The sequence below is a fragment of the Accipiter gentilis genome, chromosome 10 (genome assembly GCF_929443795.1).
Source record: "Accipiter gentilis chromosome 10, bAccGen1.1, whole genome shotgun sequence".
NCBI classification, from domain to species: Eukaryota; Metazoa; Chordata; class Aves; order Accipitriformes; family Accipitridae; genus Astur; species Astur gentilis.
Window position 1 is genome coordinate 10135428 of NC_064889.1, and position 13996 is coordinate 10149423.

The window sequence follows — 13996 nt, forward strand, 5'->3', positions numbered from 1 at the left end:
GGATAATAAAATCTCATACCACTAAAAAAGGGAATGCAAAAACTCCTTAAAAGCAAAATGAAGCATTAAACTACCAACTTCTCCCCTGCCCCAAACAACCCCCCTCCCCCAAGCTTCTGGAAAAGAGGCTAAATAGCTTTACTCATTGCCTTCCTACCTTACACTGTCTATTTTAATTCGTTCCATCATCTCAAAATGAGGCCTAGCCTACTTCAGCACGTGGCTACGCCTTTAGAAGTTAGCCATTGCCATTACCTATTAAAAGAGTCAGCGTGTTTTTATTTCTTAGTGAGGTACACTGCAACCAATTTAAATCCTCAGCTGTACTTCAAGAGATTATTCAGTAAGCAAGTGCATAAATTTACAAGCAAGTCAGACTATCTTTCCTTCCATTTCAGCTAGAGCCATTCTATTAACTGGTTAAAAATTATTCACTTGTGCCAGTTTAGAGACAAGACTTGTTTTCTTGCAAGGCCATTTTCATTGATCTAAACGATATCGTATTCTTAATATTATTTCCAAAACTTTTTAGTTTTTCGTTTATGAGATGTAATGAAAGATTTACATGCCTACATTTTAAAAATAAGAATGCACAGCGCCCCCCCCCTTTTTTTTTTTTTTTTTTTTTTACACAGAGCATATTAAACAAAATTTCCCAATATAGGGGAATGACCTAACATTTCCACAGTTATAAAATCCAGAGCCAGGAAAGTATAAGTATAACCTCTCAACCAGTAGCTGTACCAATGTCATATTATCTTCCCAGTTAACTGGCTTATACTAACAGTTTTTTCAAGGTCAGAAGTTGTTGCAAAGACTAGAGTAAAATATTAACTAGTTCTGTGTTCACATTGTACCCAACTGAAAGGACTTACACATTCAAACACTTAACACACGTACACAAACAAACCTACACTTCCACAGGACAAACCACCTGAACATACATATACTGACTTCTGCTGATAAGGATTAGAGATCCTTCTGATGGTATTAAAGACATATCTGACTGCACAGGCTCTTGCCAACTTTCAGAAACAAAAAAAACCCACAGACAAACAACCCCCCTTCCCAACGCAGACTAACTGAAATAGTCCCGGCTGAATAAGGTTCACAATGGTGAAATGACTATTACAGATAAAACAGATTTATTTTGTCTTGTTTAGATGTGATCCAATCCAACTCAAATAGGACTTTGCAGGACAGTTTTGCTCAGAGGCTTTCTTGACTCTACACACAGTGTAAAACCCACTCAGTTGTAGTGCCATGGTACTGCCTGTGTCCAAACACACACATGTCCCCACTAAACAAATGCAGGAGTAAATTGCATGGAAATGAAAGACCAGAGGAGCTGGAACTTAAAAAGCTTACTTTAGCACCAAAGACAAAGTCACCAAGTTACATTTTCAGTGTGCTTTGGAGGCATGTTTATTATTCTTGTTGACAACACAGCTAATATTCCATAATTTGTTTGGTATTTCGTATAATGGGTGGCTAAAAACATGCACGATGCCATTACCAAACAACTTCCTTTCCATGCTCAGAACAGACACTTACAGAAAAACAAATCAAATCTGTCTCCCAGATTTTCCATATACAGTTCTAAAATATGTGTTTCCAGTAACAATGTCTATTTAAGGAATGCCTGCAGCCTTCCTTCCGCCATCACGCTTCCGTCTGTGCACCCTCCTTCTCTTTCCCCAACTCCGTGTTTGTAGGACCACACTGGAAATCAATAAAAAACATACTGGGCTTTTAGAAGGCTGGTAAAGGAGAGCAGAAAATGAAAAGGGGAGAGGGGGCAGGTCATGAAAGAGGAAACATTGACTTGGACCAGTCACTCCATTATTCTTTGAGTCTGTATACAGTTTAGATCAGTTACCAATCAGCTTCTACCATTGAAACAAAAAAAGTGTTATTTCAACATGGCAAACGCTGCCTCAGGCAAGCAGAGGAAAGAAAAAACTCACCAGTGGCATCTGAAATCCTGGTTCATCTTCTCTAAACCTTTTCCAATTATTGTATATCTTCTTTGAGGTGAATGGACTACACTCAGACATAGCATTCAGGATGCAGATTCAGATGTTATGGATGTATGTACACAAGGGCATAATGTTGTTCTTATACCCAAGTAATTCTTATCATATAATTTGTTTCTTTTACTGCTATCAAGACAATGTTTTTATAGAGCTATTTATTATAACCCCAAGATTTCACCTTAGAGTGGCACAAGTTAGTTGGGATCCTATTGGTTTTCTCCATATATATAATTTTACAGTTATATATATTCAATTTGTCTATCACTTTACATACTAAAGTGTCTCTGTGATGCTTCACAATCAGTTACTTCTTCACTTTACCCTGAGTAACTTGGGTGACCACTGTCTGGTGTTTGTACAGCATTACTCCAAAATAGGTTCTTGGAATATACTAAACTTATACATTTTACATGTAAAAAATATATGCCAAGCCATTTCTACAAAAAAGGCGCGCACAGTATGTATCAATATCATTTACAATGCTTAAGCTAGTTTTTGTTAAGCTTCTGCTCTATGTGGGAGATTTTTATTAGCTTTGAAGAAGAAATACCATATTATCAGGTTAGGTAGAAAAAGATTCAATATTCACTTGCATTTCGAAGTTCTTTACAGCTCTGTGTTAGATTCACCTAAATTCACAATCACTTCATACAGATAGGGAAAAAATCCAGAAACAAACCCAAAGCTTCTTCTCATCTACAATGTTCAAAATTTTATATTACTTTCTTATTTTAAAGGAGTATACTTTTAGTTTATAACATGTGCAGAAGGTAACCACTGTCTTCTGCTGTCGCTACCACTCGCTCTGGTAAAATTCCTTCTTTTTAATCATATCACATGCCTTAACACATACGTGGCAGTTAAAGCTCACATGACCACAAGCTTCATTGCATAAGAATGTGTTGATAAATGAATCAGCTTCTAAACCTGAGTGTCTGTTTTATCATTTTGAGGACAAGGTCAGAAGTACGATGAACCCTGAATAAATCAGTCAAGGTCAGGCTGAGATAAGCCTCTTCATAATGTGATGATTACAGCTTTTTCTAAACAACATAATTTGTGCAGACTGCCTCTCAAAACAGACAAATTTGACAGTGCTGTGCAGTTTGCAACTGTACTTCCAAGCTGATACAATTTCAGTGGAATTTGAACAGTATTAGTTGCAATTTGCTACAACCTTTTACCTACAGTATTACATTCCAAAAGCTATTTCCAAATCTTACTGAAATAGTAGCACTTCATCTACAGTGACAGAGCACTCATGGCCACGTAGTACAATTCTGGCCTGTTGTGTTGTAGGAACAGATTAAATAATATAAATTTTCATACTACATTTAAAACCAGGAAAGGATTCATATTCATTTCTGCTCTAACACTTGCAGTTATGGAGAAATCCATTTTTAATTAGAAAGACATGAATTTTCTCATTTATTATTAAAGGCAATTATTACCCCACAGAGGTATGTTATGGAAGAGTAACACTTTTACTATCATTAAACGGGAAGAGTCTGGTCTCAGTCTTAATAAACAAGCAATGAAGTTAAGAACAATCACAGCCATCTCAAGACCACCACAAGTAAAAGACATAACACAAAAAATTAATTTAAAAAGGTAAACTGTAGCAAAGAAAATTAATATCTTAATATCTGTGGCTTTATATAAAAATCTCTATTCTAAAATATCCTGGGTTCAGCTGGGATAGAGTTAAATTTTACAGGAACCTGGGAGGTGGGGGCATAGCCGGGGCAGCTGACCTGAACTAGCCAAGGAGCTATTCCATACCATGGGACATCATGCTCAGTACATAAATGGGGAGCGGGCCGGGGGATGGTCTCTGTTTTTCGGTGGGGGAAGTGGCGGAGCACCAGGTCCCGGGTGGTGAGCAGTTGCACTGTGCATCATTCTTTTTGTATACTTTTTCATTAGTGCCGTTGTTGTTGTTGTAATTTCTTTGTGTTTGTCCCAGTAAACTGCCTTTACCTAAACCCTCGAGGTTCCAGTTTCTTTTTCTTTTCTCTCCTCCGTCTCCTCCCCATCCCACCGGAGGGGGGCAGAGGAGTGAGCGAGCGGCTGCGTGGTCCTCTGTTACCGGCTGGGCTGAAACCACGACAGTCCTTTTTGGCGCCCAACGTGGGGCACGAAGGGTTGAGATAACGACAGATCTGGCCAGAGCATGTTGAAACAAATTTGTCAAAAGCATTTCTTAGATAAATACATGTTAGTCACAATGTTGTTTCATTTGTTTACATGGTGGCGTTTTGTAAGCTCTTATAAGCTCTATGTATTGCCTGTAGTTGCGTATCTCATCTCTGGGAGTGACTGGGATTATCGTTTTGCTGTACTGGGCAATGTCGACTTGTGAAATGATTACATCACTGGTCATGAGGTTAAGCTGGTATCTGTATGAGGCAGTGATATCAATTCCATACTTTGGGCACCTTCTGTCGGATTTTATTGGTAATTACACCCCATCCATGGGGAAGTTAGGGGGGGATACTTCCCCCCATCCGTTCGCCTCCCTTTTCTCCTTCTGACTAATTACAACAGCTTTCGAGAATTTTGAACATCCTTGGGATGCACAAGCCAGTGTGCTGTTAGTGCTATGCCTCCTGAATATTTTTCAGGTCTTGTGTAGGGCTACAAAAAGGCTCTTTAAGAGTACCACTCAGAGATCTGTCCCAAAGCTGGATATTCATGGGTGGCACGGCATGTGGGAGGATGTGGGCAGGTATCTAGAGAACTTCTCATCTCCAGTGACTCGGAAGTTCACTCCCGAACAACTACAGAACCCTCATGAAGTGGTAGAATATTTGAAAGACAAATGCTGTGGCTATGCCAAAGACATACAACTCACTGCACTGTGCTGGGCACTGGCCAGTATCTACCAAACACTGCTTGTTATTATGCAGCACCCTCAGGGGGAAAGATGGAAAACAGGACAACAGGCACTGTGGCTGCCCCTCCCCCGACAACAGGCACCGTGGCTGCCCCTACCCCGGTGACAGATACTGCAGCTAAACCAGAGAACCAACCTGTGCCAGTATCAGTCGCCCCTGTACAGAAAAAGAAACACACAAAGAAATCAGTTCACTTAATGAGAGATGAAGATGAACCAGGGTCATCAAGAGAACAGGAGGAAGAGGCAGAACCTGAAATAATTACCCGATCTCTATCCATGAGTGAGTTGCGTGACATGCAAAAAGATTTTAGCCGCCACCCAGGTGAGCACACTGTTACCTGGCTGCTCCAATGCTGGGATAGTGGGGCTAGTAGTGTGGAATTAGAGGGTAAGGAAGCTAAGCAGTTGGGATCTCTGTCTAGAGAAGGGGGCATCGACAAGGCGATTGGGAGAAAAACACAAGTCCTCAGCCTTTGGAGGCGACTTCTGTTAGGTGTAAAGGAAAGATACCCCTTCAGGGATGAAGTTACATGTCACCATGGCAAGTGGACCACCATGGAGAGAGGTATCCAGTACCTGAGAGAATTAGCCGTGCTGGAGGTGATTTATAATGATCCAGAAAATGCACAGTCACCCACAGATCCAGATGAAGTCCAATGCACACAACCCACGTGGCGGAAGTTTCTACGAAATGCACCACCAACCTATGCCAACTCATTGGCAGTAATGTCCTGGAAAGAAGGCTATGGACAAACGGTGGATGAATTGGCTGTCCAACTCCGGCAATACGAAGGAAGTCTCTCTTCCTCCCTACGGGCCTGTGTCTCAGCTGTAGAGGAATTGTCCCGAGAGTTCCAGCAATTCAAAGTGGATCTGTCCTCTTCCTCACCTGTACAGGTCCGCATCGCAGTTATTGGGAGTAAGCATTCCTCTGCCCAAGAGAGAGGAGAGAGAAAGTACACACGACGGGCTAACCTGTGGTTTTACCTGCGTGACCATGGAGAGGACATGAGGAAGTGGGATGGAAAACCCACCTCAGTCTTGGATGCACAAGTACAGGAGTTGCGAGAAAGAGCAACCAGAAAAGAGAATTCTTCTTGGAAAACTGCTGCTCCAGTTTTCCGTGAGCAGTCCCCCAGACGCAGTAGATGGGCTGATCTTATTTCTGATCCCCTTGAAGGGTCTTCTGATTCATGTGTGCAGAAAGTGAGTAACGGATATTCTAACCAGGATTACAGGGGCCCTGCCTCCAGCCAGGTGGAGGAGAGGGACAACCGAGTCTACTGGACAGTGTGGATTCGATGGCCTGGCACATCAGACCCACAGGAATATAAGGCTCTAGTAGACACTGGTGCACAATGTACCCTAATGCCATCAAGTTATAAAGGGGCAGAACCGATCTGTATCTCTGGTGTGACAGGGGGATCCCAAGAGCTAAACCGTGTTGGAAGCTGAAATGAGTCTAACCGGGAATGAGTGGCATAAACACCCCATTGTGACTGGCCCAGAGGCCCCGTGCATCCTTGGTATAGATTATCTCGGGGGGGGGGGGGGGGGGGGGGGCGGTATTTCAAGGACCCAAAAGGGTACCGTTGGGCCTTTGGTATAGCTGCATTGGAGACGGAGAAGATTGTACAGCTGTCTACCCTGCCGGGTCTCTCCCAAGACCCTTCGGTTGTGGGGTTGCTGAAGGTTGAAGAACAACAGGTGCCAACTGCTACCACGACGGTGCACCGGTGGCAATATTGCACCAACCAAGACTCCCTGATCCCCATCCATAAGCTGATTTGTCAATTGGAGAGCCAAGGAGTGATCAGCAAGACTCACTCACCCTTTAATAGTCCCATATGGCCCGTGCGGAAATCTAATGGGGAATGGAGACTAACAGTAGATTAACGTGGGCTGAATGAAGTCACGCCACCGCTGAGCGCTGCTGTACCAGATATGTTAGAGCTTCAATATGAACTGGAATCAAAGGCAGCTAAGAGGTATGCCACAATTGACATTGCTAATGCATTTTTCTCCATTCCTTTGGCAATGGAGTGCAGGCCTCAGTTCGCTTTCACTTGGAGGGGCATCCAGTACACCTGGAATCAACTGCCCCAGGGGTGGAAACACAGCCCCACCATTTGCCATGGACTGATCCAGGCTGCACTAGATAAAGGTGAAGCTCCAGAGCACCTGCAATATATTGATGACATTATCGTATGGGGCAACACGGCAGAAGAAGTTTCTGAGAAAGGGAAGAAAATAATCCAAATCCTTTTGAAGGCTGATTTTGCCATAAAAGAAAGTAAGGTCAAGGGACCTGCGCAGGAGATCCAGTTCTTAGGAGTAAAATGGCGAGATGGGCGTCGTCAGATCCCTGCGGATGTGATCAACAAAATAGCAGCTATGTCCTCACTGACTAATAAAAAGGAAACACAGGCTTTCTTAGGTGTTGTGGGTTTTTGGAGAATGCATATTCCAAATTACAGTCAAATTGTAAGCCCTCTCTACCAAGTTACTCAGAAGAAGAACGATTTTAAATGGGGGCCTGAGCAACGACAAGCCTTTAGACAAATTAAGCGGGAGATTGTTCATGCAGTAGCTCTTGGGCCAGTCCGGACAGGACAAGATATTAAAAATGTGCTCTACACTGCAGCTGGGGAGAACGACCCTACCTGGAGCCTTTGGCAGAAAGCACCTGGGGAGACCCGAGGCCGACCTCTGGAGTTTTGGAGTCGGGGGTATCGAGGATTCGAGGCTCGCTATACTCCAACTGAAAAAGAGATCTTGGCAGCATATGAAGGAGTTCGAGCCGCCTCAGAAGTGGCTGGTACTGAAACACAGCTCTTCTTAGAACCCTGACTGCCAGTGCTGGGCTGGATGTTCAAAGGGAAAGTTTCCTCTACACATCACGCGACTGACGCCACGTGGAGTAAGTGGATTGCACTGATCACACAGCGAGCTCGCATAGGAAACCGCAGTCGCCCAGGAATGTTAGAAGTGATCACGGACTGGCCAGAAGGCAAAGATTTTGGAATGTCGCCAGAGGAGGAGGTGACACGGGCTGAAGAGGCCCTGCTGTATAATAAACTGCCAGAAAATGAAAGGCAATATGCCCTGTTCACTGATGGGTGCTGTCGCATTGTGGGAAAACATCGGAGGTGGAAGGCTGCTGTATGGAGTCCTACACGACTAGTCGCAGAAACTGCTGAAGGAGAAGGTGAATCGAGTCAGTTTGCAGAGGTGAAAGCCATCCAGCTAGCGTTAGACATTGCTGAAAGAGAAAAGTGGCCAGTGCTCTATCGCTATACTGACTCATGGATGGTGGCAAATGCCCTATGGGGGTGGCTACAGCAATGGAAGAAGGGCAACTGGCAGCGCAGAGGTAAACCCATCTGGGCTGCCGCACTGTGGCAAGATATCACTGTTCAGATAGAGAAGCTAGTGGTAAAAGTACGTCACGTAGATGCTCATGTACCCAAGAGTCGAGCCACTGAAGAACATCAAAACAACCAGCAGGCAGATCAAACCACCAAAATTGAAGTGTCTCAGGTGGACCTGGACTGGCAACGTAGGGGTGAGCTATTTATGGCTCAGTGGGCCCACGATACCTCAGGCCATCAGGGAAGAGATGCAACCTATAGATGAGCTCGAGATCAAGGGGTGGACTTGATCATGGACACTATCGCACAGGTCATCAATGAATGTGAAACATGTGCTGCAATTAAGCAAGCCAAGCAGCAAAAACCCCTGTCGCATGGAGGGCGATGGCTGAAATATAAACAGTGGGAGGCCTGGCAGATTGACTATATCACACTCCCACGAACACGCCAAGGCAAGTACCATGTGCTTACAATAGTGGAAGCGACCACTGGATGGCTGGAAACATACCCTGTGTCCCATGCCACTGCCCAGAACACTATTCTGGGCCTTGAAGAGAAAATTTTATGGCAGTCTTAATAAACAAGCAATGAAGTTAAGAACAATCACAGCCATCTCAAGACCACCACAAGTAAAAGACATAACACAAAAATTAATTTAAAAAGGTAAACTGTAGCAAAGAAAATTAATATCTTAATATCTGTGGCTTTATATAAAAATCTCTATTTTAAAATATCCTGGGTTCAGCTGGGATAGAGTTAAATTTTACAGGAACCTGGGAGGTGGGGGCATAGCCGGGGCAGCTGACCTGAACTAGCCAAGGAGCTATTCCATACCATGGGACATCATGCTCAGTATATAAATGGGGAGCGGGCCGGGGGATGGTCTCTGTTTTTCGGTGGGGGAAATGGCAGAGCACCAGGTCCCGGGTGGTGAGCAGTTGCACTGTGCATCATTCTTTTTGTATACTTTTTCATTAGTGCCGTTGTTGTTGTTGTAATTTCTTTGTGTTTGTCCCAGTAAACTGCCTTTACCTAAACCCTCGAGGTTCCAGTTTCTTTTTCTTTTCTCTCCTCCGTCTCCTCCCCATCCCACCGGAGGGGGGCAGAGGAGTGAGCGAGCGGCTGCGTGGTCCTCTGTTACCGGCTGGGCTGAAACCACGACATAAAAAAACCAACGAAAAAACCAAAACGAAACCCAACCTACCACCACAGCAGTGAGCATGATGAGAACAGAATCACACATGACAAATAACCCCACTCTATTCTCCCATCAGAAAACCTTGAGTATGTTTCTAACATGATTGCAAAACAGATCTATGTGGCATTCTAATCACACAGACTAAGTATACTGCACATTACTTGCCAACCTATCTGACGTCTCCAGCAGCTGAATAAATCTGTTGATTTAACAGTGGCACAAAAATTTCTTTTTTTTCTCCCTGCAAAAACTTCCTTTTCGGCCTAATACATATCACAAAACACCTTTATTCAGTGTACCAAGTTGGATGATATAGAAGCAACCTAAGAACAACCAACCTTGTACATACAGACTCTGATACACCCTGATCTATCAAACATCATTATGCATATTTTCTGTATGACAAACCACTATTACAGCATTTACACACTCATTTTCCTCATTAAATACAACAGAATGGCCCTTTCCACCAATCTTTGATGTAAATTTCTTGTATCCCACCATCCAGTATGAATCTTTCCAGCTTGCAATGATATAAAAACTATAATTTAACAGGTCAAGCAGCTTCAGTTTTATAAAACATGATCTTGACACACACTGTTGGGTATTTGAGATTAATTGTAAACCCAATAATTAACATCATACGTAAGATCACAGCAGGTCACTCATCTAACTCCCTGCAGAGACTGGTTATACTTTCCTGATAGATGATATATCAAACTCAGCAACTAATCTCAGCCAGCAGGCATAGAGATAATGCTGGGCTTCAAAAAAATCATTAAGGGTACTAATACTAGCAAGATTTAAAAAAAAAAAAAACACAAAGACAACCACCTTCCAATTAGGCATTTTAAAAGTTTTACTTAAAATAAAATCAACAAAAATCACTTGAAGTAAAATTGGAAGAGCAGAACTGGTGCTTAGAGCAACATTAATTAATTAAATTTCACTTTTGAACATCTTATTAAATTTACTATTAGATAGACTATGTCATGTAAGTAAATAAATGCTATTTATAACTATCTCTAAGCCACAGCAACCCAATCATAGAGCCATTTCCCAGACTCTTATTGTTATGCCAAACAGACTACTCTTTCATTTCTTGTCAGTTGTAATTACAGTTCCATAATTGAAATACAGTAAATTACCATGCAGTAACTTTGAAAGATGGTTCACTGAGGTTAAGCTGTCACTACAATTACTGTATAATAAAAAATAATTTAAATGTTCTACTTTTCTCTCAAGGAAAAAAAATAATTCAGCTCAAGCAGCTCAGATGCATCAAATACCTTCATGATGATGTAAACAAAGAGAAACAACACATTTAAGCAAAGCCAAGCAATTGCAAGTGGAAGTCCTAGGCTGCATAAACAAATCAGTGTATTTAAACTTTTCTAACCACTGAAGAAAACTGCACATTTAAAAACAGTCCTTTAAAAGAATAGTCTTTATCAGAACTCAGTCATACAATATCTATCCAGCATCTTCCATATGTGCTCCTATTTTGCTTATAAAGCATATAAAGCTTTGGAAACTTCTTTCAAGTTTCAAGCTTAATTTTAATTCAGATCTACATCATGTTTTCAGCCATAACGAGTAGGATAACTGTAACTCACCTAACACCAATGAGGTGTAGGTAAAAGATATAAATTAGGACGGATATTTCTAAGCAAAATGGGGGCCTACAATTTTGACTTAAATTGGTCAAGCACAGTTTGTCTGTAGAAATTTTCTCAAATATTTAACAGAAATAAAATGAGGAAAGGGGATACCAAAAAGACACAAATTACTGTCATTGTGAAAATAATGCTCAAAATTTTATGCGATCTGTCCCCTTACAAAAAAAGTCTTTCAATAAATTCCTACCTGCTGTCTCTGCAAAGATAACTTCAGAAAGGACATCTTTTGGAAAACAGTAACAGATATGCACATCTGCAAACTGTTCCCATTCTCTCCCTCACAAAAACCTTCTGCTGATGCTGAAAGAGGCATTCCTTCAGTTCTGTTTTCCTCCTGTCTGCTTCCAGACACCCAATCCCTGCTGTTTCCCTTCTGCTGGCACTCATTTGACCGTTCAGTAAACAAGATAAGCTCAGTAAATGAAAAGGACACAAAATAAAACAAAAAAACCTAGTAGTAAGTAGTTGAAGGGACAAGGTGGGACAACGTTAACAGGGGAACAGGATGTGACACAAGGAGCTGAAGGTAGGAACAGTGGGCTGCAAAGAACTGCAGAGAACTCCTAGAAGCTCCAAAACTGTAATTTCAACAGCATCACTGGCAAAGCACACTGGCACTCTTCAGGGCATCCTCAAGGTTTCAGTGATTCCATTTAACCCAAGACAAGCAAACAGTCCTCTGTACTATACTTCCATCTATTCTCGCTCAAAGTTTGCGATGAAGCAAACGTAGTAAATAACTGCTTGAAGAAAGGGCCACAACTTCAGCTGTGACAAACAATCAAAACGTTATGTAAGTGTATGAAATAAAACCTATTCTCAGCAGCTAATAATCTCCTAGCCCAAATCTTTACCTATTTATTTTGCCAAGAAAATAGCAGTATCTGAAAGCGTCTAGCACACAACATCTGTGAGAGGTATGATTTTTCCATAGATATTAATTGTAATCACTTATTTCACCTCTGTAGCTTTCTCCAGGCTTTGCTGTAGATTGAGCAATTCTTTATCATGTTGCTCTTTAAGTTTATCCATCTCCATGTCATGGCTAGATACTTCTTCTTTTAGTGCTCCTTTTAAAGCTGTAAGCTCTCTTTCTCTCTTTCTCAAAATCTCTTCTTGTTGATCTTTTGCAATTAATAATTCTTGCAGATCCTGCTTCATTTGCATCAGCTCCTAAAGAACAAAATTAAACACGATTGCATGACAAATAGCTCCAATGGATGTTCAGTTTGTGTTTCAGAGAAGGAAAGCATATAAATGCAAGCTCCCCAAGGCCAACTTCACACCAATGTATTTTTTGCAGCTTTTATAGTAAACTAAAAATTTACTAAATCCTAAGAGTATTAGATGTAGAACATATAGCTATGTTTTATGTAATGGGTCAACGTATCTGATGCTGTAGAACTATGAAAAGATTTTGATGGTGTATGTTATGCTGTCTGTAAATAAAGCAGGAGTCAAACTAAAGTTGTAATTTAATAACTCCCCCAGTCCTACCTTCTGTAGCAAAGAGGTAGATAAGAAGAAAAACCTTTTTTCCCCCACACTGCAAGAGAAGTGAACCCAATGATAATTCCTTGTTGTCTTTTCTGCTGGAAAGAATAAAGAAAGTTGCTTCTGCAAGTGCTGAAGACAAAACAAGTGCTTCCCAACTGAGTCCATGCCTTTACACCCTTCCTCCTCCCACCATGTTCACCCTAGAAGTCATTTCCCCTCTCCAAATTGCTGGGAAGGAAGTGGGCAGTCAGTGCATCTGAAGAATAAATACATACATGCATGTATACAAACACAGAATAAAATAACAGCAACAATCAAAAATGTACAGCTTCAAGAAATATCTAATTTGGTATTTCTCAAGTTGTGAATAATTGCACTTTCAAAAAGAATGTAAACTCCCCTTGCACTGAAGCAGGATCAGTACATCTAAACCATTCCTGACATACATCATCTATTCTGTCCTTCAAAGCCTACAACGAAAGGGATTCTACTACCATCCCAGATGGCCATGTTCCACTATTTAATTATCCATACTGACAGAAAATGTTTACAATGCTTACTTTAAATCTCCGCAGCCAAGTCTCTCATTTCTTACTCTATCCACACACAACATAGAAAAATTGATCACTATCTCCTTTACAGCAACATTATATAAGATGTGCTTTTGACTCTTCCCTCACTCCTCCATTCAGATTCAAGTCCTTCTTCAGAGGTAATGTTTTTCAGTACTATCACCATCATTCCAGATATTGGCCTACTTATGTACAACTTTCAACTGCAGTGCCTGAGATTTAAAACAGTAATTTAAGAGAGTAATCAAATCTCACCTACACAAAATAAGGTAGTTATTCTACTCAGCATGTCTTGCATAGAAACATCTTTAATATTCCTGTGATCTATTGTCTATGCTTTTGCTCCCTATTTATTCAGCTTTCATTTCTTAAGCTAGTTCTTTGCACTAGTATTAAGCAAAGTTAATCGTTTCGGTATTACAAAGTATTAAGATAATTCTGAATTCTAATCTTCCTTTTGAACCATTATACACTGATGCTCTTACACACCCTTATCAACAAATTTAATAAGCCGTATTCTCTATTTCATCATCAGTATATTACTATAACCAGGGCTACAGCCAATTCCTCTTTCATCCCAAGGTGACAGAAAACCCGTAACTCTTTTGTTCCTCTTCAGACTCTATCCCTTCTCTTCTCTCCCTGGTCCCATCAATAGAGAGTCAACAATTTTGAGACTGCTTTGGTGAGTTCTTTTAATTTTCTTAGTTGAATCTCACCTGGCCTTGCTAATACGTACACCTT

At 41.4% G+C, this 13996-nt stretch overlaps 1 protein-coding gene across 3 annotated transcripts in view; it reads right to left on the bottom strand.

Moving 5' to 3' along the window:
* CGNL1 (cingulin like 1) overlaps positions 1-13996 on the bottom strand; it is a 71174-nt gene that overhangs the window by 34007 nt on the left and 23171 nt on the right. For all 3 annotated transcript variants that reach the window (XM_049812659.1, XM_049812658.1, XM_049812657.1), the window contains one exon: positions 12144-12356. In XM_049812659.1, coding sequence (XP_049668616.1) covers positions 12144-12356 — 213 coding nt within the window. The remainder of the gene's footprint in view (positions 1-12143; positions 12357-13996) is intronic.